The 23,464-nt window shown below is 44.5% G+C and overlaps 1 protein-coding gene across 1 annotated transcript; it reads right to left on the reverse strand.

Moving 5' to 3' along the window:
• Positions 1-379: 379 nt before the first annotated feature.
• LOC128416117 (Krueppel-like factor 15) lies at positions 380-16,692 on the reverse strand. Its single transcript, XM_053393332.1, has 3 exons — positions 16,479-16,692; positions 10,203-11,240; positions 380-4,437 (listed from the first exon to the last, which is right to left on the reverse strand). The coding sequence occupies exons 2-3, from the start codon at positions 11,138-11,140 to the stop codon at positions 4,257-4,259; spliced, it is 1,119 nt and encodes a 372-aa protein (XP_053249307.1). The 5' UTR covers positions 11,141-11,240; positions 16,479-16,692; the 3' UTR covers positions 380-4,256.
• Positions 16,693-23,464: the final 6,772 nt, after the last annotated feature.

Genomic DNA, 23,464 nt, shown 5'->3' on the forward strand with positions numbered 1-23,464 from the left:
CTCTGTCTTCCCTATCCAACATGTATTAATGTAAATATTTTTTAAAAAAACAAAAAACCAGGCAATTTAAACAGACCTCAAGAATTGCAGCCTTGATAAGTCTGGCACAGATAGCCAAGCGTGCCTAAGTGCACCACATCCCTTGTCTTTGCTTGAAAAACTATTGCTGTCAGCCAGGCATTCCTTTCTTTGAAGCCCAACTTGCAGGCATCTTTGTGAAAGTAAGAATTCACTCCCGCCAACGCCAAAAAAAGGTCGTCATGCCAGTTTTATCACAGTTCTTTATCTCTTTAAATCAGGGTCCAGGAACCCTTTTTTTTTCTTTCTGCAATGGGTTGTATTCCTGTGAAGATAATATCACAACATGCCAGCACCTTGCTGAAGTTAAAGCAGAGTTCTTTAATGAGTGCCTCCCTGGAAACCAGATGTACACTGCCTAGGGCTCCATGATGGAAGAAAGACAAATTATAAGCATCATGAACAAACAAGAGAACATATTGGCAGCTGAATGCTGGTAGTGGGTAGGGCTAGAATTAAAAGTAGGAAGGAGTACCCTTCCTCTGTGGTTCTTCCCCTCCCCTCTCTCCCTCTTTCATTCAATTTTCTCTGTGTGTAACCCCCTTTTCCCCCTCCTTGTCTCCCAAATTGAAAATAGGCTGAGGGCATGTTGCTTGCCCCTGATTGAACTTACGTTATATCTGAAGATACTTGTGTCAGCCCATCTATAGGTTGATTCAGGCAATCAACAATGGTACCTGCTATCTCAGGTTTGTTAGCCCAAGGTTGTTATCCTGAGCTAACCACCCATCTGCTTAAATGATAATCCAGTCTGTTTTCCAGCTATCCTTCCTTGTGGGCTGAATTTAGAAAATCACTGTGACTGGCAATCGACCTATGAAACTGTGAACTGTTAATGACTCTGGTAGTATTGACATGATTGTGTCATGCTAGGATGAAAAGGAAGAAAATGGGGATTCCAGTGTTGCCATGGATTGTGGACTCTCTCAACTTTCAGCAACCTCTGATTGACCTTTTGAACATGTACTTTGTTTACACAGCCAAGAAGTTAATCTGAGGCCAATGTGAGATAAAGGGCTTTTATCACAGGATGACTGATGGATGCCTAAAAAGAGATATTTATATGAAAACTAAGAAAAGAGTGGGGGCGGCGAAGAATCACACAGATTGCCAAAACTTATTTTCCTTTCCGAGAGGGAATGCAGCAGTTGACAAGTAACTCTGTCAGCTATGGCGACTGATTCAGTTTGTTTTTCTTTACTGTGATATATGCAAATATATCTGTCTGCATGACTGGGCATGAATCCTGGATTTCTGCACCTGTGAGCACAAGTTCTTTTTCAGGGCTTTAAATAGCTAGAATTGTCATAGCACAGTTTCCCGTAGGAGGTGCTTTTCAAACATCCTTTTAGACTAGTCGATATTGCCAACAAAAGCTCATTCTGTGGGAGGAATAATGGTGACAGAGCTTCTTTAGATGTTCATTTAGAACCCAGTTCAGAGCCTGAACATTAGTACATGCTCTACCTTGAAAGCACATTCAAAACACATTCTTTCCCTCAAAGAATTCTGGGCACTGTAGTTGACCTCTCTCAGAGTTAGAATTCCCAGCAATCCTTAAACTACAGTGCCTATGTTTATTTTATTTTTTTGAGGGAAAGAATGTGCTTTGAATGTGCTTTCAAGGTATAGTGTGTACAGATCCAAAGAAGGTAATGTGAGATAATGAAGCTGGAGAAAGGAAAGTTATTTTTATGTACAGGAAGCTGGAGAAAGGAAAGGAGATGGAGGTGGTGTATGAGTCACTCAGGCTGGCACAGACTGGAAAAAATAAGGTGCCTGCAGGGGAAGGAGGCTTGAATAACCAAGGCAGGCAACAACAAGAAGCACGCTCAACATATGAATCTCAGAATCAAAACACTTCCAAGTAAACATGTTTGAGAGCAGGCTACTAGACTTGCACTTGGTAAGCTATTGTTCTCAACTTCTGCCAAGAACCATTGCATCAAAACAGGGTGGAGACACATAACAAACAAGGCATCTTGCCACATAGGTTCAAGACACATGAGCATTGGAAGCTATTTTATACAGAGTGAGGCTATGAGCCCACTTAGCTCACAAATGTCTACACTATCTGTAGCAGAGGCTCTCTGGGGTCTCCACTCCTACCAGGAGATGCCAGGGACTGAACCTGCAACCTTATGCATAACGACATAAGAAAAGCCCTGCTGGGTCAGTCCAAAGGTCCATCTAGTCCAGCATCCAGTTCTCACAGTGGCTAACTAGATGCCTGTGGGAATCTCACAAGCATGTCCCATGCACAACAGCAACCCTCCACCTTGTGATTCCCAGCAGCCAGCATTCATAGGTAATACTGCGTCCAACAGTGGGGGTAGAATGTACCCATCACGGCTAGCAGTTACCACCCCTGGCCACTGAGTATGCTGGCTGGGACTGATGAGAGTTGGGAGCCCAGCAAGTGGAGCACCACAGCTTCCCCACTCCTGCTTTAAGGTGCTGCACAACTCTTTGTCGTTTTAACTATAGAAACTTCAGGTGGAAGTTGCCATAATGGCTACCACAAGGGACCTGGTAAAGGTAAAGGGACCCCTGACTGTTAAGTCTAGTTGCGAACGACTCTGGGGTTGCGGCGCTCATTTCGCTCTATAGGCCAAGGGAGCCGGTGTTTGTCCACAGACAGCTTCCGGGTCATGTGGCCAGCATGATTAAGCCGCTTCTGGTGAACCAGAGCAGCGCACGGAAACACTGTGGTAGACCTGTGTCAAATCCCCACCCAGTCATGAGACTGACTGTGTTGGGACTTGCATCAATCACTCTCTCTCTCTCTATCCAGCCCTGAATTCCATGGATGCAAGGTAAGTTAAGCAACCTGAATAATAAAAGCAAAACAAACCATAATGACAGCTCTGGTGGATTAACAATGATCAAAATAAGTTCAAATGAAAGGCATGTGAGGCATTTACAGTGCAATGCTATAAATGTCTTCTCAGAAACAAGTCCATTGTATTCAGTGGGGCTCACTTTCAACAAAGTGGCATGGAATTGTAACCATAGGCAATGTGTGTAATGCTTAAGGCTGTACCACCAAACTTCATAGCAAGGATGGAGAATCTGTGGCCCTCTGGCTTTTATTACACTTCAACTCCCATAAGCCCCAGCTAGCATGACTAGCAGCTAGGGATAATGGGAGCTATAGTCCAGCAATCTGGAGGTTCCTCATTTCTGCTTTACAGTCTGGGGCAGATTCAGGACACTCTTGTTTGCCTTATTTCAGAGACAAATCAGATTACATTTCCCACCATGGATTAACATGTGTACAGGTTAGGTCTTGGGCCCCAAGTCCCATTCTCAGGCACAAGCGGTGTACAGCTCACAGAATAAACATTTAAATTGGGGCTAGAGAATAACAACTCACAGTAATCCACAATGCAATTCCTTTTCCTAAAGACAAACCATTACGCACCACACAAATTACACTGAATGCCATGAAACCAATTTGGCTTTAGAGAGGTATAGTCTGAAAATAAAGACTTGGGAAAATATGATTTCCTGGTACTGATATTCAAGCTCTGAACTTTGAGATTTGCCATTTTAGTGAATATTTCACCTGTAATTTCATTGCATTGGTTATAGTTTCAGAATCAGTGGCTGAGTGATCAAGCAGGATGCTAACTCAGAAAGAAATGCAAAAGAACCCACACCCTCCCATTCAAATACTGTTCTATGTGTACACCACAGGAAAAAGCATTAGAAATGACTAAACCACAGATGGAGAACCTGTGGCCTTCCAGATGTTGTTGGACTCCACCTCCCATCAATCTCACCGAGCACGGCCAATGGTCAGAAATAACGGAAGCTGTAGCCCAACACAATCTAGAGGACCAAAGGTTCTTCCATCCTTGGCCTAAACAGTCCATATTCTAAAATTCAGATCTAAACAGTGAATCTCACCCTGCCCAGCCCAACATCCTTTATTGTCACATATTTCCCACAAACTTAATTACAAGTTTTACAAGAGTTCACAAGTATCAGAGACCTGTTTGGAGGCAGGTCCTGATTGAAAGGCATGTTCAGGTAGAAGTAGGCTTTGGTCTTCCTAATAGACTTTACACAAGTCAATTCCTTTCCTCCCTTCCAAACAAAGCCGTCTTTTATATATGCATTTGTCATCTCACTTGGGCAGGAATTATTTTCTTGGCAAGGCAGCAAAAGCAGAGTCAGCTATGACCACAACCCTGAGCTGTCCGGATTCCCAAACTGAATGACCCTTTGTGGATCTTCATGTGTTTGGATAAGTGGTCACTGCGGGCAAATTTCTTCTCACACACTTGGCACTGGTAAGGCTTGAGTCCAGAATGGGAGCGCTTGTGGCGAGAGAGCTCATCCGAGCGGGAAAACCTACCAGACAGAAGAAGAGATGTTTACTGCACAGTTGCATGAACCAAGGAGGTTGTTCTCACCCAATGGCTTCACACACAGTCAAAGCAAACTACAAGAGATGATTCTGGGATATAAAACAGATTTATCTAGCAGATGCTGCTCTAGCGTGACTCTCAAGAATCCAGTGTCTATTTCAGAAATAGAAAAACATGCTCCCTACTCACATTTTGAAACCGCAAGATGCTAGAAAGCAGCTTCTCTAGACATAAATCTTTGCCACTTGGAAACAGGCAGGTGCAATTCATTGGCTTCTGGTGCATTGGGACTATAGGTCATGAACCACTCTGGGGCTCAGACAGGACAGGGATGGCACAACCTGATGGTCCTTCAGATGTTGTTCATCTTCCACTCCCAGCAGCCCCAGCCAGCATGGCCAATGATCAAGGTTGACAGCAGCTAGAGTCCCAACAGCTTGTGAAGGGTCACAGATTTACCATCTCAGGTGAAAAGGATACTGTAGTAGAGTGAGATTACTAGGACTTGAGAGCCCAGGGTTCATAAAGCTCACTGGGTGAGCTTGGGCCAGCCACAGTCCCTCAGCTTAACCAAACTCACAAGGTTGCTTTGAGGACATGAAGGGGTCAGGGAGAACTATGTATGTCACCTTGAGCTCCTTGGTGGAATATAAAGGTGATAATAAATAAAATATAAACCTCTCAAGGGTGCACAAAAACAGAGGTTTAATGTCCCATTCTTGACTCTTTACTCTTGTGTACCACTGACATTCTGTCTGTCTCTCTCCTTTCCACCCCTTATTGGTTCCTTCATTTCTTTTCACGTATGAACCAAGGCCGACATAATGTAGAACAAAATCAGCCTTCGACGATAGCAGTAAGCCTTAAAACAAGTTCAAGGAGTGCCTTCCAACAAAGGAACTCAAAGACCTTGACAAATATTAACAAAGTCATCAAGCTTCTGTGAAATACTGTCTCTCTGTTTGGAGTGAGGAAAACAAAGAAGAAGAAGGAAGCAGAACTTGTCCAATGTTACATAATAATTCAGGAACAGACCAGACATGATCTCACTGACAATCCACTCAGAGTCACATCAGAAACAACCCTGGACAAGATTCTTTTTTTAATTGTCAAGGGGCCTTGATTGAACCAAAGTGGTGCCATTGAGTGGGGAAATGTAAGGGAATACCTTTGTCTCTTTTTCTAATCTCAAAAAGACTTATGGGCAGACAAGAACCCCTGCAACTTCAGATTGTGAGAAATAGCTCATGACCAAGGATGATTAGAAATCTGTAACTAGGAAATAGTGCCTGAAATCATGCCATTCCCCCCACCTCTTTTTTCCCAATCCCTTTTCTTTCTAGAAGTCTTTTTTTGGATTAAGAGCAGAATAAAACACTTTCAATGAATATGTCACATATTAAAGATTTTGTACATGTACATACAATATACATTCTTGTATTTGAAATGGTATGTGTCCATCTCACCCATGAGTGCATGCCACTGAGTTTGGCAATTGGCAACAGATCCTCAGGGCGCATATGCATGCAGGTTATATGTTTCAAATATGCCAGTACATGTGCAGCCTTTGAAAGCAGTTCAGAAATCCCAACTGGTACACTGCCCTTTCATAACTTTCTGCACCTTGTAAAGGCAAATAAATAATTATGAAGGAGATCTCACAGTCACCAACCCTAGAAAGAAGGAATCCAGTTGGATCATCTTTCTGATTCCTTGGATTATCTGATGATCTGATTCCCTGATTCCCTGGATGATCCCTGGATGATCTGATTCCCTGGATGACTCAGTGGCAGTTATGAGATCTACTCTAACCCACTGGGCTACTGAAAACTTATTTAACAAAAATAAAATAAAATTTATACCCCACCCACCGGGCTGGGTTTCCCCAGCCACTCTGGGTGGCTCCCAACAGAATATTAAAAAGGCGATAAAACATCAGACATTTAAAACTTCCCTAAGCAGGGCTGCTTGCAGATGTCTTCTAAAAGTCAGATAGTATTTTATTTCCTTAACATCTGATGGGAGGGCAATCCACAGGGCAGGTGCCACAACCAAGAAGGCCCTCTGCCTGGTTCCCTGTAACCTCACTTCTTGCAGTGAGGGAACCGCCGGAAGGCCCTTGGAGCTGGACCTCAGTGTCTGGGCTGAACGATGGGGGGTGGAGATGCTCCTTCAATCTTATTTAAAAATCTAGAAAATATAAAGCCGGGGTGGCTAACCTATAACAGCCCTCCAGATGTTGCTGGACTACAACTCCCATCATCCCTGACCATCCACCACTGTAGCTGAGCCTATTAGGAGTTGTAGTCCAGCAACATATGCAGAGCCACAGGCTTCCCATCGCTGATATAGGAGACGCATACATGCTGCAGGAAAGAACTAAAAACCGTGCATTCTCAGTGACCCAGACATATGGTAGCGTCATTAGATGAGCCCATCCATAATGTCCACAAAAGAATGTGGAATCAGAAGCTTGTTATGCTCACTGACTCCTCCTCCATTTGCAGCTCATATCTAATGTAGCAGAGAAGTCTGGCTTTATAGAGCACTGCAGAGATCAAACAGATTCCTAATACATTTACCAGAGCTACAAGGGGGAGAAAGAAGCCCCCCGACTTCACTTTCTGCAGTTAAGCAGGAATACATTCCAAAGTCTCAGGTCATTACAGCCAAAGAAGCTGGAAGGAAGCAGATCAGCCAAGATCACACAGGACCCCCCTTGAGAACGATTCTCAAGGAAACAGTAAATTCAACCCTATATGTTGTCAGGGATTTCAGGTTGCTTGAGAGGAGCAAATATGTGCAACCCTTGCCTGGGGGCCTGTTCCAGTCCCTGCCCTTCTCCCTTGTTTGGGACCCTTGGAAACTGCACATGCCCTCCGTATTTTGGAAACAATATCGATATTTTACTGAGCTCCTCTTTTCACAAGATGCCCTGAGCAATGGCTGCAAAGCCCCTGCAAAGTCTGGCAGCTGCAGGATCACTAGGAGCAGCCTCTCCACATTTGGAAAGTCCCTGCCACCGATGCCACGACAGCTGGAGGCTTTCAGATTTTAAACAAAACCATCTGCTTGAGGAAAAGGTACAAGGGGCAGCATGGGCAGACACAAATGCAATCCCTGAAGGCTTTGCGACTTCAGCACATCATATGTATGGGAAGGATCAGCAAAAAAGGGGAACCTATTAAAAGAAGGAACTCCTTGCCACATGACTGTCCTGAGCTTGTACCTAGACTATCAGCTACACCCTAGCAGGTCACAGAAGTCTGTAAACTGCAGTTAATCTACTAATAGATTTAATTCTGGGAAATGAAGAACAATTAAGGTGAAATTATTCACAAAGCTGTTGAAAAAGAATGGTGGGTTGCACAATTATAGTGCATGGGGAGGCTAGTGCAAGGACCCTTTTATTTTCCTCTCCCATCAGGGAAGAGGTCCTATGCCTTTGAACAGTTGCAAGATAAGCAAAAATGCAACACAGGAAGCCTTTCCCCCGTACAGTGGTACCTCAGGTTAAGTACTTAATTCGTTCCGGAGGTCCGTTCTTAACCTGAAACTGTTCTTAACCTGAAGCACCACTTTAGCTAATGAGGCCTCCTGCTGCAGCCGCACCGCCAGAGCCCGGTTTCTGTTCTTATCCTGAAGCAAAGTTCTTAACCTGAAGCACTATTTCTGGGTTAGCGGAGTGTGTAACCTGAAGCGTATGTAACCTGAAGCGTATGTAACCCGAGGTACCACTGTACTGCTAATAAGACAGACAGACACCTTCTACCAAATCAGACCGTTGGTCCATGCAGCTCAGTATTGTCTACAACTGGCTCCAGGGGTTTAGGCAGGGGTCCTTCCCTAGGAAGCTGGGAAGTGAACCTGGGCTGCTTTCCATTGAATCATGTGCTCCGTCACTGAGCTATGGCCTTTCCCCCAAAGAAAATAAAAGCATAGCAATAGCAATAGAAGAGGAGCCTGGGGGATCAGGTCCATGGCCCATCTAGTCCAGCATCCTGTTCTCACAATGGCCTCCCAGAGGCCTGTGGGAAACCCACAAGCAGGACTTGAGCACAAGGGGGCTCACCCTCATTGTATGCAGAAGCATTACAGCCTCCAGCCATGGAAACAAAGCAGAGCCACCATGGCTGCTGGATAGCTTTCTCCTCCATGAATTTTCCAATTCTGTTTTGAAGGCATCCAGTTAGGTGGCTGTCTCCCGGGGGAGCAAGTTCCATAGTTTAATAATAATAATAATAATAATAACAATAACTACAACAACACAATAACAAATTTTATTTATACCCCCCCGGGCGGCTAACACCAATAAAATCACAGTAAAAACGTAATATTGGGGGGGGAGAGAGAAAACACAATTTAAAATACAGGTTAAAATGCAATTTAAAATGCAGCCTCATTTTAAAAGTAGCCGATAGATCAAGACCATAAGGGGAGGGAAACATAAGGGTCAGATTGAGTCCAAACCAAAGGCCAGGTGGAACAGCTCTGTCTTGCAGGCCCTGAGGAAAGATGTCAAGTCCCTCAGGGCCCTAGTCTCTTGTGACAGAGCGTTCCACCAAGTCGGGGCCAGTACTGAAAAGGCCCTGGCCCTGGTTGAGACCAATCTAACCACCTTGCGACCTGGGACCTCCAAAATGTTGTCATTTGTGGACCTTAAGGTCCTCCACAGGACATACCAAGAGAGGCGGTCCCGTAGGTACGTGGGTCCTAGGCCACATGCACTGCGTGAATAAGTACTTTCTTTTATCTGCCCTGAATCTTCCAACATTCAGTTTTATTGGAGGTCCACAAGTTCCAATGTTAGGAGAAAAGAAGAAAAACTTTTCTCGAGCCACTTTCTCCACGACATGCATCATTTTATGATTGTCTATTACAACACCTTTTACTTTTACTTTTTTCTGTAGTTCCATATTCTGCAACCTTTCCTCATAAATAAGTTGCTCTGTCCCCTTGACCAGTTTTGGTTGCCCTTATCTGAACCTTTACCAGCTCTACAATATCCTGTTCAAGGTGAGGCCACCAGAATCATATGGAACAGTATTCCAAACGCAGTCGCACCATAGATATGTATAACGGCATTATGGTATCAGCAGTTTTATTTTCAATTCCTCTCCTAATGATCCCTAGCATTATCATTTCTGCGCTGCCTGGCAGTCAAAGGAGGAACAGAAACCTTGCTGAGGAAATAAAAGAATAAAATATGGCAACAGTGCTGTGTATGGATCAGTCATTATCTGACCAGGGATGGAAAAATAACATGAATTGCTAATTGAATCCCATCAGTGAAAGATTCATTCACTGTTGACTAAATATGAGATTTGTTTGTTTTCATTGGAGTTTAAAAAGACACAGATGGTAATATTAAAAAGCACCAATGATGATCACCGATGTTCTTAAACAGCTCCAATCCATTTCAGCAGAGCTTGTAGAGAAATGTCTAGTGGGTTGTGTCCAGGACGCATGTATACTTCAGTTCAGGCAATACATTTTAAATTATTTCTCAACCAATACATAACCTTGCAGTCCTAAACACACTTCTACAGGATTTAGGAGTAGGCCTTGCTGAACACAATGGGACTGGTGCCTGAGAAATATACATCATTGCACTGTTGGATGGAAGTACTACTTTATTCTAGTAGTTAAGTGAGCCTATCTGATCCCACAAAGCTTCCATTGAGCAATGAAGTCAACTTTTAAAAAAATTATCAAATAACCAGGCCGTTTTTATTGTCACACACTTACCTCCAGCCACAGTTGGGCCAAGTACAGGTGTAAGGCTTTTCTCCAGTATGGCGTCGGAAGTGTGCCTTGAGGTGAGAACTCTTAGTGTACATCTTTGTGCAACCGGGATGTGTGCACTTGTGGACTCGGATGACAGGAGGGGAGGCTTTGGGGGTCCTGGCCTCCACATTCTTCACGCTTCCAAGAACTCCAGGCCTCAGCGTCACAGGCAAAGGGGCTATCCGTACATATTTTTGTTCTGTGCCTGTTGAAGGGCTTTGGATGACCTGGGGAAGAACGGTCAGGCTCTGCCCTTGCATTTTGATGAACAACTGAGCCACCCTAATACCACCAACAGGGCTCTGGGTTGGCGAGTTGCCTTCACTCGCTTGGTTGGGTTGGATCTGAAGGACAACTGGGACAGTCCCCGCAGTTCCTGGGATGCCTGTACCACCAGAAACCACCACTCCTGACTGAGCAAACCTGGAAAGGCCTTCATCCGGAACAGCTACAGGAACAGACTGTTCCCCGGGGCTGCCCAAGCTGATCTCAGACTTTCTCTTAAGCTGTCCTCCTGCCTGCTGCTTGTCATTCAGCTCATCTTTGAGAATTGCCATTTTCTCATTCAGGAACTCCTCAATCTCCTCCAGTGTAGGGCTAAAGTCCATGGAGAGTTCTGGGCAAAAATCAGGAAGTCTGAGGTAGGCTTCGTAGATAGTGGTCTGCGGTTTCTCCCCATCCTTCTTTACCTTGGACTGCGAAACACCCGTCTCTGATGTGCAGATTAAGTTGGAGATAGCTGATGGGTTAGAAGCCTGCTCCCCACTGCAATCTTGCAGCAAATTCAATGGTGGCATCAGATGCTTGAGAGCATCTGAAGGGTTGGCTAACTGAACAGGAGCTGAAGCAGTCAGCTGACTTGAAGCAGACACCAGTTTGCTATGATTTACTGAGACCATTGGTTTGCCGCCTCCTCATAAAAAGATGTATTGATAGCTGTATATAATATAACTATTATGCCAACGAGCTGAAAATTATGAATATTGGTTATAGATCCACCTGCAGGAAGACAACCACAAGGAGGTTCCTTAATTTAAAAATAGTAATACAGGGAATACAGAACACCTGAAGGGATCTATATACTACTTTGATTTATTACTATAAACCGATTCAATATTAAAAAAAAAAACCCACTTCTCCTCCCCCTTTTAAAATCCTTATTTTGGAAAAAAAGATAATACAAATTCAAATTTGCAAGAATCTGTTTGAGAATCCACCCATTGTTTGAACTCTAGCCAACACAGTGCATTGAATGCACTCATTCAGAACCATCTGGAAGGATGTGCCCTAAGGGTTTAACAGACTGAAGAACAGAGGCAATTTCTTTAATGGGGTCCAACTCAAGGCCTATCTGCCAGGGCTCTTTCCCACTTGAAAGCAAGAATGTAGTCCTTTGAAACAAAATAAGGCCTGCATCTGATAACCAAATCAAAAGAAATATTGGTTAACCTCAAACAGGTCATACTATGGATTACAAAACTATGTGGTAATGATAGACAGGTTTGCCTGGGAAAAATCGTATTTGTCCCATTAGTGGTTTCTCAATTTCACCCAAAGTTAGAAAGGGTCAATGTGAAAAGCATTTCAAAAAACAATGGTTACCTCAGATTCTGTTCCATGTCTCTGTTCACACTTACATCAATATTAGTTTTAATGGGCTCGTACTGGTACCCAGTGCTTTTCTCTGGGGGTATGCAGGGGTACTCATACCCCTAAATATTTTGTTAATCTAACAGGAGAAGAAACTTCAAAAAATCAAATTTTTAGTTTCTTCTCTAGCATGGTTAATTGTCAGTTCCATTCTTACCCCCCTTGGTAGCTTCCTTTCCTTTCCTGGTGTTTCCCAAGTCTCAGACGGAAATGAGAGCACCCCAAAACATTTTTTAGGGGGAAAAGCCCTGGGTACACCCTATACATTTAAGGCAGATGGCTTCCAGCAAATCATCCTGGGAGCTGTAGTTTCCCCGCTGGGAGCTGTAGTTCATCCTGGGAGCTGTAGTTTCTTAACCAATTGCAGTTCCCAGAATTCTTGGGCTTTAAATATATGATGTGTACACAGCCAAAGGGGTGTATGGGATGTTAGGGAAGGATTGTAAAATCTGGTGGTGCTCCTTCTTGGGTAGTTTCTCCATTTTTGGTCCCCACCCTGCACTCAGCTCTCACCTGGGCTCCTGGAAGCTGGCCACATGTGACAGTGGCTCCACCCCAGGAAGAGGTTTCAGCTGGCTGTCTAAACCAGATGTGGGTGGCCAATAGGTCTCAAACCCTTGATGTTTCAGGGACTTCCCCTACATGAGAAGACAGGCTCCAGGGGATTGAGTGGATGAGACCAATAGTGGGTTCAACTGCCAGGAAGGCAGTTTCTGCACATGCTGTAGAGGGGAGTGAGGGGCAGATGGGGCTGGTCAACCTGGGAAGGAAGCCCATCGAGAAGTAAAACTCTCATCCTAAACCTCCACTGCCTTGCAGGATATCTTTGAGAGAAGAAAGGGCTAAGGAGTAAACCCTACACAAATCCGGAGTGAAGTCCCTACAATGGTTGGATGATGCCCTCTGGTAACTCCTGCAGCCCAGCTGGTGCCAAACATGCTGCTCTGCTTTCCTTTGGACTACATCAGCAAGGTCGAGTGGAGCGGTCTTGTCGTCTGGGCAGCCCAGGACCTCCAAACACATTGCCCTGGCTTGCATCCCAGGAGATCATTTCGGTCTTGCTAATACAGCAGTTTGCTGTAGTAGCAAGGGAGGCACACTCCATTGCTTCTCAAGACAGACAGGTGCCAACAACATAGCCAAAGTGGGGAGGAGGTAACCCAGACTGGATCAAGAGAACCCACAACCTCTGAGAGTGTGTGAAGGCATGAAATTCCTTCAGCTTTGTCCATGTTGCTCTTTGCCATTGCTATCTTCTCAAATTGCTGAAAGCCCAGCTGAAGACTGGGGAAGCATTCTTCAATAAACACACCTAGCCTTTAAGGGAGCAGCATTTAAGGTATTTCAAGGTCTGCCAGCGGCAACACAGGGGTCAAAGACCTGATGTTGCTCAATGCATTTCATAACCCCATTCACAAGATTGGAAGTGCCTCTTGTCTTGCTCCCACACTAGATCAGGACCTACTCCAGCTGTTTACAAAGGACAGAAGGGGAGGAACCAGCCTCATTCTTCGTTTCCCCTCCCTCTAGGAGTGTTTGGTAGCAGGCTTTGATTAAAATGAAGTCCAGAGGTTGTTGAAACTTAATTCCATGTGTGTTTCCCCTACAAATCCACAGCATAGAGATAGTAAGAGCTAGAGACCTGACCATTAGTTTCTTACAGGCCAGTTTTCAGTCGACACCATTCATTTTTCACTTATAAAATGTTTCCTGTTTGTAATTACATGCCTCTTCCTTCCTTTTTTCCTTAAAAAAGTGTTTCTTAGGGCTTTTCGCCTATTAATGTTCTGGCAGGTGGTAAATAAAATGAACACTGTCAAGGCAGGAAAGGTACATTTTGTATTTGTGGGAATTTTGCTACAATCCATTTTTAAAATCTCACCTGTGTTTTAAAGCATCCTCACTTCATCTTTTATTTTGGCACTGTAATGGCCTTTGCCTATATATACAAAGTTGTGTACAATTATTTTGGATGTTTGTGCGCATTCCCAAGAACAAACAGTCAAGTGAAAACTGGATGTGTGAACTTGGTTTAGATACAGATATAAGTAAAGTTTTGTGAGCAGAGTTAAGGTGTGCTCTGCCTATTTTTGCCAACAAACATAAATTATTTTTTATTCCCAACTTACCAAACTAAACACTGAAAAACAAAATAGCCAGTTACATATTTTAATTAGTGCCATGTCTCTATCATATTTTTCCTCTTTAATGTGTATGTAAGCATATACGGTATCTAAGATCCTCTAGCAACCTGAAGATTTTCTGTATACTTCATCATAATATTACAGTTCATACTTTAATAATCTGATGAACATCTGTGATAAATGTTTCTGCATATGTCACTGATTTGTGAATGTGATAAAATTACACCACACTATATACAATATCAAATATATTATCCCTACGTTTAGCTAATTTAAGCTGCTGGTCCATTTTTCTGCCATTGCTATTTGCCACAGCTCACTGTACCAAGCACTCAATGCCAAAAGTTCTGTAGTTTCCCAATTCTGTGGTTATCTCTGTTGCAAAAGGCACATAAAGGAACAGAGAGCTATAACCAAGATCATTACAATATGACCTCAGTTTTTAAGTTTTGGGATTTTTCCATGCTCCATTTAGGAGCAGAACCACAGCTCAGTGGTAGAGCACATCGCTTTGCATGTTTAAATTCTTGCAATATTTTTAAATGTTTTCCTTATGTTTCTTATTTTACTTTTAATTGCATAATTGTTCCACTTTGGTGTCTGCCACCCTGAGCTCTTTTGAGGGGACAAGTGGGATAGGAACTAAATATATAAAAACATCTCCTGAATGTTTTTGAACTTGCTACCATTGTAGCAAGTGATGGGCAAGGCTCTACGAGGTCCCGAGAGGCCCAGGCTACTTCCAGCTTTTGCCGTCCTTGGCCATAATACAAATAAAGGATAGCACATGAAAACAAAATAAGGTACCCCCCCACACAAAAATGATGCATCGCCACACATGTATATGACATACAGCCCATAGTCTCCACTCTCCAGTGATCTACTTTCATACTAGATTGCCATTTCTCCCACCCCTCAGTTCCCAGCTCTAATCTAAAACTCATGACCTTACGCAGAGAATTGGAGAGGGGTGCCAACTTGAATAAAATATTTTTGGGAGGGAGCAGGTAAGCCCCACCCTGCATACTCGATCACATCATGCACACACATCATTTGACTGGCAATGCCGCCTCAAATATTTTGGCTGAATGGCTGGCCGCCTCAAATATTTTACGTGGGGCCTCTGCCCCTCAGAGTTGGATCCTCTGACTGCCGAGAGATTTCGAGAGTGGTTGTTGTTTACACCCTGCCCTTGCCCTGCACCCCCAATGGAGGCAGGTTTCGCCAGCGTCTAGATATGCCTCTGGCCTGGGCAATGGTTAAACACGGGGTGGGGGAGGTAGAAACCCTGTGAAAAGTGTCTCTCACTCCAGCAACCACCGGGCTTGGGGAATGGAGAAGGCGGGGCCGAGCTTCTCCTCTGCCTATTTGTCCCGATCAGATACTGAAGGGCATAAATAGGAACCGCGCAGGCCACGCGCACCCTGCTCAGTCGGAAATCATGCGTTTGCCCAGCGCAGACCACCCGCTGCAATCGGGCAGCGCTCTTGGCAGCGCCGAGCTCATGCGACTTGCCCTACGGAGAGGTGACGACGGCACTCTTTCCTTCTGCCCTCCCCATTCAGGGCAACCTGGAATCCCGCCCTCCAATCAAGCAGCAGGAGGCAGGCTTGCCGTCAATCAACGGGTCCTCGCGCTTCCCATAGGGCGGCGCAAGGCCACATCCCGCCCCGTTGCCAGTGTTTGTTGAGGGACGAGCACGTCGAGTTTCTCGCGTGCGCCAGGCAGCCTTTTTTTCTCGCGATTTTTTTTACGCGATTGCAACACGTCTCCCTTGCCCTAGAAGTTGAGCGTGCTTGGCCGGATTCCCGCACTTAAAACCCGATTGCATCTGTCAACGGGGAGGGAGCGACGCGCATAGTCTGCATTTCTGGATTAGTGCTTTCGCGGGGCGAGGATCGGCTGGAAAATCCTCTCGTCGTCCAGATTTCCCTCCGAAGGTCATGGGACTCAACAGCAAGCCCGAAGTTAACTTGGCGCGCGAGATCACACACCCCGCCTTTCCCCCCGGGCTCCAACTCAAGAGGGGCGGATAAAAATCAGAATAAATCTACAGGAAGATCCGCCTCCTGAACTCGTAAGATTTCAGTGGGAGCGATTGGGCAACGTCTGTTATCACATTCATCAACAAACACATCACACACCTCGATTAGCCTGGCAGGTGAGCCCAAATTTCCATCCCCCACCACTCAGCCAGTTGTGATCAAACTTCTTAGCTTGGGAAAGGGCGCGTGCGCTGAACAGGATGGGGCAAGTCGCACGCGCCCCTACACTTAGTGCCCCTTCCCCACCAGGTCTCTAACTCGGGGGCAGAACTCCACCGCTGGCTCGCTCCAGGCGCGCGCGCACCCCAGCGACCCCATCCCTTTTCACGGGCCGTATCCCGGGGGGGGGCGCTTATCTTGCACCCTCGCACCGGCTCGGCTGCCCCGCTCGCCCTTACCATCGCCCAGCTGCCAGCGACGTCGCGCTCCTTTCCCTGCTGGCGCTCGGTCTGCTTCTAGATCTCTTGCCGCTCACATGACGCGGTGAAAGTGCCAGCTGGAGCCAAGGGCGCCGCCCCCTCGAAGGCTTGGCTCCATCCTAGCTGCCCCATTGGGCAGGCCGTCGCAGGGGCTCGCCTGCGTCCCGGAGAACCACGTGGCGGCCGCTCGCGGAGAACACGGCCCGGCGGCGCGTGGCTGCAGAAAGGGGCGCAGGTAGCTAATTGGACTTAATGCGTGCACACAACGTCACCTGATTGTGTATTAGGTCATTTACTTCAAAGTGCGATAAGCTGTTCGTCTTGAGCCTGGAGACCGATCTTATTTGGCTCATTTGAACTGATTTTAAGCTTATAATGCCGTAATTAAAAGTTGTGCAGCTGTTGGGTCACACAACTTGGCATTAATTAAGGAACACATCTGTGGACACATCTGCAAGAGCTGTTTATTAGGGTTATTTGGGGAAGTCCTTCCCTTGCTCAACTATGCTGAAATCCCAGCAGAGAAAGAAGTCTGATAGCATGCAAACCTTTTGAATCATGGCAATATATTATTCAATTTAGTTATATCTGTGTTTCTCAACCCGGTGTGTGTGTGTACCTCCCCAGACCTAGGTATGTGAAGATCGGGGTGCATGTGTTTCCAAAAAAATATGTCCAATGTAAGTTAAACATTAACAATATTTTAAAAAATGAATGAATGAAATGTTATACTTACAAGGTGGGAAGATCATCTGCAGTTTATTATATGATCTGCACATCATATGTATTTCATTAAATTTATATTCCACTTGATTGTAGAAACCAAACAAGAAAACCTCAAAGTGGTTCAGCATTGTTTCACGAGTAGTGTGGTGTACAATATACACACCACAGCATGGTGCCGTAAATTGGTCACATGTTTATTGGTACTGTTCACTTCCATTAATTTTGAGAACTTCGAACATACCATATGCTATTGCTATTGCATATCAGATCATCAATTTAAGGCAAGGGTTTTTTTAGTGTGCAGTTGGAAAAATGGGGAGAAAACTAGGCATGCTGGATGTATGATTTAAACACTCCCCCCCCCCCAGTGATTTAAACACTGGGCCAAAGGGATGTGGAGCCTGTGGCTCTCCAGATGTTTCTGAATTACCATAATCTCTAGTCATTGGTCATTCTGGGGCTGATGGGAGTTGGGAGTTCAACAGCACTGCAGCATGTCTACTGAGGAGTAAGCTCCACTGAGCTCATGGAGACTTACTCCCTGGCAAATGGGTGCAAGACTGCAGCATAAATAGCCTTCCGCAAGCCACTGATGCCTCAGCCCCCTCTCCCCTTGCAGTGGGGGGATAATCACAATGCCCCATCTTACAGGGCTGTCTTAAGGATTATTGAGACAATATGTGTTAAATGCTTCAAATAGCAATATTTTAGTGCTAAGCAGCAGCAGTAGAAGAAGATGACAGGGCTTGTCTATAGTGGTATCATACCACTTTAAACAGTACTGGTTTCCCTCAAAGAATTCTGGGAACTGTAGTTTGTTAAGGGTGCTGAGAGCTGTTAGGAGACCCTTTTCCCCTCAGAGAACTACAATTCCCATAGTTCTCTGGAAAAATGGTATTGGCTGTTTAGAATCTGGCAACATCTTGAGGACCACAGTTCCCCACTCCTGCTCAGGAAGGTGTTTCTGAAAACCCTGGGATGTTCCTGAGTCTGCAGCTATTTTTATCTCGTGTCCTGATGATGATGATGATGCCTAAGGACCCACAAAGAGAACCAAGTTTACTGTTGTTATATTTTATTATTAGTTGCCCTTGAAGCTTTGAAGACGAGTGGCATATGAATCTGTTAAAGTAATTAATTAATTGCTTACCATCCAGAATAATCAAAAAGTGGTGTAGTGGCTTACCTAGACCTAGAGAAACCTATGATTATTCTTGTATGCCAAACAAGGGAAGGATCAGCTTGCTGAGCAAAGACACCATCACAGGTTTAACAAGCTGGCAGCAGCTTGTTCCAGAGTGGGACTTGCTGGATCACTAAACTGGGATTTATGACCAAAAGTTTAGTAACATAGAAGGGACTGATGCACTGACAGTAACCAGAGGACTAGCTGAAATCCACAAAATAAAGGGACTTCATCGAATGTAAAATCCTAACCACAGTGCTGCTTTCTAGATTTTACAGTATCTTATAGCACCACCTACTGGACAAGATGTGTATCAGCCTCAGTTTTTGATGAGTTGAAAAGTTAAAACAAAAAAATTGTACTCATACCAAGCTCATACCAAGAACTAACTTAGTTGGTCTTTAAGGTGCTACTGGAAGAAAAAAAAAATTTGTTTTGACTATGGCAGACCAACACGGCTACCTTTCTGTAATTGAAAAGTTAAAAACACCTTAGTTCAAAAAGCAAGGCCACCAGCACTGGAGCTGGCCAGAGCTCCTGGCTGAACATAGTACATGGTCGTCCTCCTCCCCAGTTCATCATCACAAGAGCCCTGTGGGGTACGATAGGCTGAGATACTGTGACTGGTTCAAGGAACTACTCTTTTGGCCAATGTCCAATATATATTTTAAAGTAAAAATACTATAACAAGCATATACTGTAGTAAACATAATAAATGTACATAACTGGCTGGTCACCTCCTGTCTACAAAAGATATTTTTAAAACATGCCCACTTGGGTCTAGGTGCTGACATAGGGCTTGTTTGCTGCTACCCCCATAATCTGCCACTCTCTGGATACTAATGTGAGGGAGGAGAGCTAAATTGTGGGACACTGGACTTCAGCCTGAAGGTTCAGCCCTCACTGTACCACTTTCCCCAACAAGTACCTGCTGCCAAATGAAGTTGGTCTGGAACCGAAGCAGTGGAAACAAACCAGATTTATTTCCAAGCCTAAAGTTGCATGGGCCTGTATCGATGGGTCGGTTGCCAAATTTCTCTTGGGCTGTTCCTCCTTTTTAAATGCTTAAATAAATGGAAGCATACCCCAAAGTAGTCCCTCCTTCCATTTCTCAAAATCATCATTTATAGCTGAGATTTCCCCCTAATTTAGATCTAATTACTACTGTTAGTTTATTCAACAACATAGCATTCCACGCTTTAAGCCACTCCTCAGCCAATGGCTTGTTGTTGTTCCACTAATTTCTTTAATGGCTTTGAAGATATGCTCAGCTTTTGGCAAGATAAATGCTACACTCCCAGCATGCAGGCAGCTAAGAGCTTATTAGTGACAGCATCAACTGGGGGGGGGCTGTACATACAATACTACTAAGACCTTAAAAAAAGTTTTAAGTGCAACATTACCTGTTAAAGCAGAACCCTTTGCACATACTCATCTCTACTAGTCTATATTATATCTAGTACTACATCCCCTATTCCCATTTTGTCTTCGATGTTTATCAGTGCTGGGGCCTAGGGTTACCATACTGTTGGTCAGATTTCTGTTCATAAAGCCTTTATTTTTGCAACCAGATCCTTTGCAGAGGAAGGCCACCAATATGATCAAGGGTCTGGAAACCAATCCTTATGAGGAACAGTTGAGGGAGCTGGGTATGTTTAGCCTGGAAAAGCAGAAACCGAGAGCAGATCTGATAGCCATCTTCAGATATCTAAAGGGCTGTCACATGGAACAAGCTGGTTTTCTTCTGCTCTGGAGTGTAGAACTTGAACCAATGGATTCAAGTTACAAGAAAGGAAGGAGATTCTGACTAAACATCAGGAAGAACTTTCTGACAGTAAGAGATGTTCAGCAGTGGAACGGACTCCCTCAGGAGATTGTGGGCTCTCCTTCCTTGGAGGTTTTTAAGCAGAGGTTGGATGGCCATCTGTCATGGGTGCTTTAGTTGAGCTCCTTCATTGCAGGGAATTGAACTTCAGATGACCCTCGAGTCCCATTCAACTACCATTCTATGATTTTATACTTGCAAAGTCAGAAATAGCCTCAAAGGATGATCCCTCAACTTCTTTCTTCATTCAGTGTTGCAGTAGAAATTAGGTTAATATAAGATCTCAGGAAGAAAAATATTTCACCATCCTTGCCTCAGCAAATTCTGGGTATTTGTAAGAGAGGCCAAAGGTTGTTTTATTGAGGCAAACATGTTTTGATATCTTCTATTTCCTATTGCCTTGTTCTGTTTGTGTACACTTTTCCCTTTCTGACATTGTGCCAACAGCTGCATGACAGGCAGCAATCAGCGGGTGGTTCCCCCCCCCCGGCATGAATATTCAGTGATGGGTAAAATTTAAATCTGCCACCCCCCCACATCCAGTGTAGTTCTCTGGGAAGCCTGCTAATGGAATTCCATATGGAAGCTTTAGCAAAGAAAATACTGAGCTCAGTTTTTCACTTGTGTGTTTATACCAGTGGTGGGGAGCCTCTGGCATGTGGGCCAATTTGTTGCTCTCTAGACCAGGCATCCCCAACCTGCGGCCCTCCAGATGTTTTGGCCTACAACCCCCATGATCCCTAGCTAACAGGACCAGTGGTCAGGGATGATGGGAATTGTAGTCCAAAACTTCTGGAGGGCCGAAGGTTGGGGATGCCTGCTCTAGGCCATTCCTTTTCTCTGTAGGCCACACCTTTCACTGCCCCTGTTCAGTGACTTCCTTGAGCATCTTTGCCTGGCTGGAATGCATCTTTGAACTGTGTAATTCTCCTACTTACCTGGATGAAGGCTTGCAGAATCATAGAATTGTAGAGCTGTGTGGCATGGCTTGTTTTGGAGGAAACCCATGCTGGGGCTTAGTAATCACAGCATCCTTTTCTAAGTGCTTAAAGACCAACTGTTCTAGGACCCTTCCTGGTACTGACATCAAGCTATAAGTTGGTAGTTACCTGGATCTTCTTTCCCCCCCGTTTTTGAAGATGGGGAGAGCAGTACCCAGGGAGCTCACCTGTTCTCCAATAATTCTCAAAGATCTGAGATTACATCTGCAAGCTCTTTTAGTAGCCTTGGGTGCAGCTCACCAGGCCCTTGAGATCTGAATTTGTTTAGTCAGGTGTTCTCATACTCCCTCTTTTTCTATCTTGGGCTTCATCTCCCTCCTTGCGTAGTTTATTCTGTTATCCCAAGCATGGGCACTGCTTTCGTTTTGGGTGAAGACAGAGTCAAATAGACGTTGAGCAGTTCTGCCATCTCTGTCACCCAGCAGCATTTCTCCTTCTCCATGCAAAACACCTACTTGCACGTTCTTCGTCTTGCTTCAAACATAGCTGAATAAGCCTGTAATATTATTTTTAACCTCTCTCATTCTGAGCTTCAGCCCACCTGACTTCACCCTGCAACTGCTGGCTACTCATGTATACTCTTTCTTCACAATTTCCCCTTTCTTCCATTTCTTATGCATGGATGTGTACAGCTGGAATGTAACCTTTCTTTCCACCACAAGGGTATTAGTCTGTTCTGAATGGGGTTGCACTCCCACTGAAAGAACAGGCTTACGATTTTTGGGATGCTCCTGGGTCCATTCTAGTGCTTTTTACCACCTGCAGTTTGTGCATCAACGACAGCCATTCTTGGAAAAGGATAGTGCGGCCACAGTGATTCACACATTAGTAACTCAAGACTTGATTATGGCCATGTGCTCCATGAGGGTCTACTCTTGGGCCTGGTCGAGGCTCTAATTGGCACCAAATGCTGCAGGTAAAGTGTTGATGGGGAAAGACTATTGTCAGCAGTGCTCAAAGGCTTGCACTGGTTGCCCATATGCTACTATGCCAGGTTCAATATTCTTGTATGAATTTATAAGGTCCTTAAACAACTTGGGTCCAGGGTGCCTCAAGGACCACCTAATCCCTTATATCCCTGCCTGATCACTGAGGTCTTTGGGGGAGTCACTGTTAGTGATCCCCAATGACTCGGGTACATAGTTTGTATCTACCACATGGACCCAATTTTGTAGAGCTCTCTTCCAGTTGAGGTTATCCAGTGTCTTTATTTTATATTATTTTATATTTTATATCATTTTACCAGCAGGCATTTTGGCTGAAGTCAGATTTTATAGTTTTAACTGATTTTCACCTTTTCTGTATTTTATTTCTTGTATTCCACTTAGAGACATTGTAGTAAAGTGGTATACAAATTGTTTTTAATAATTAAAAAAAAAACCTTGGCATCCGTTAATTTAAGAAACAAACACATACACTTTTTTTTAAAGGTTTCCACTCCTTAATAAATTTTAATACCCCCTGCACATAAACTGTACAAAATATTTACTTCCCTAAATAAATAGAATCACAATTTGTTTGCAGACAGTGCTTTGCAAGACACAGAATAGGAAATACATTCCCCCAAAACAAATGATCCAAAGGAATCTCTTGTCGAGAAGTAAAGGCACCACCCAATCACTGGCCCAAACAATGATAATAAATTCCCTTTAAATAAAGCTGGAGGGTGGCAGGGGGGACGACGACAGATGGAGCACATCAGTAACATAGGAGTCAGAACTTGCCACCCAACTGATCTCTAAGAAAGCTTGCAAAATGGACCCCAGATGTATCTGAGCTAATACTGGCCATACAGCAATAGTAGGGATGTGTCCATCCGTTGCCCAATGGCTGGATGGATTCTTCAGTGATCCATATCAAGTGTAAAAAGAGAGCGTTCCTAACAACCGTGCTTATTTAGAGCTGGCTATTTGCTAGGGGATGAAGGTTTGTGGCTGGTTGCCAAATACAACACTGCAGATCACTGGAGCTGGTGGATGCTCAGAACAGACCGGGAGGTAGAGAGGTCTCCCTCACAGGAAGCATTTAAGCAGAGGCTGAGCAACCTTCTGCCAGGGATGCAACAGTGCAAGATTCCTGCACTGGACAGTGTTGGACTAGGCAGTGTCCTTTCCAACTGTAAAATTCTTCTAATCCATCTTGGGGCAGGGTTAGAAACAGCAACATTCTCTTCCCTCCCAAATTAAGATGCAAAAAAAATATGGTAGAAAGCAGCAGCCTGGGCAGA

Source organism: Podarcis raffonei, chromosome 6 (assembly GCF_027172205.1).
Source record: "Podarcis raffonei isolate rPodRaf1 chromosome 6, rPodRaf1.pri, whole genome shotgun sequence".
Taxonomy (NCBI): domain Eukaryota; kingdom Metazoa; phylum Chordata; class Lepidosauria; order Squamata; family Lacertidae; genus Podarcis; species Podarcis raffonei.

Coding starts and splice junctions, on each gene's coding strand:
- LOC128416117 (XM_053393332.1), bottom strand. CDS start 11,140: ATGGTCTCAGTAAATCATAGCAAACTGGTGTCTGCTTCAAGTCAGCTG. Junction 4,438..10,202: donor TGGCCCAACTGTGGCTGGAG/GTAAGTGTGTGA, acceptor TCTGTCTGGTAG/GTTTTCCCGCTCGGATGAGC.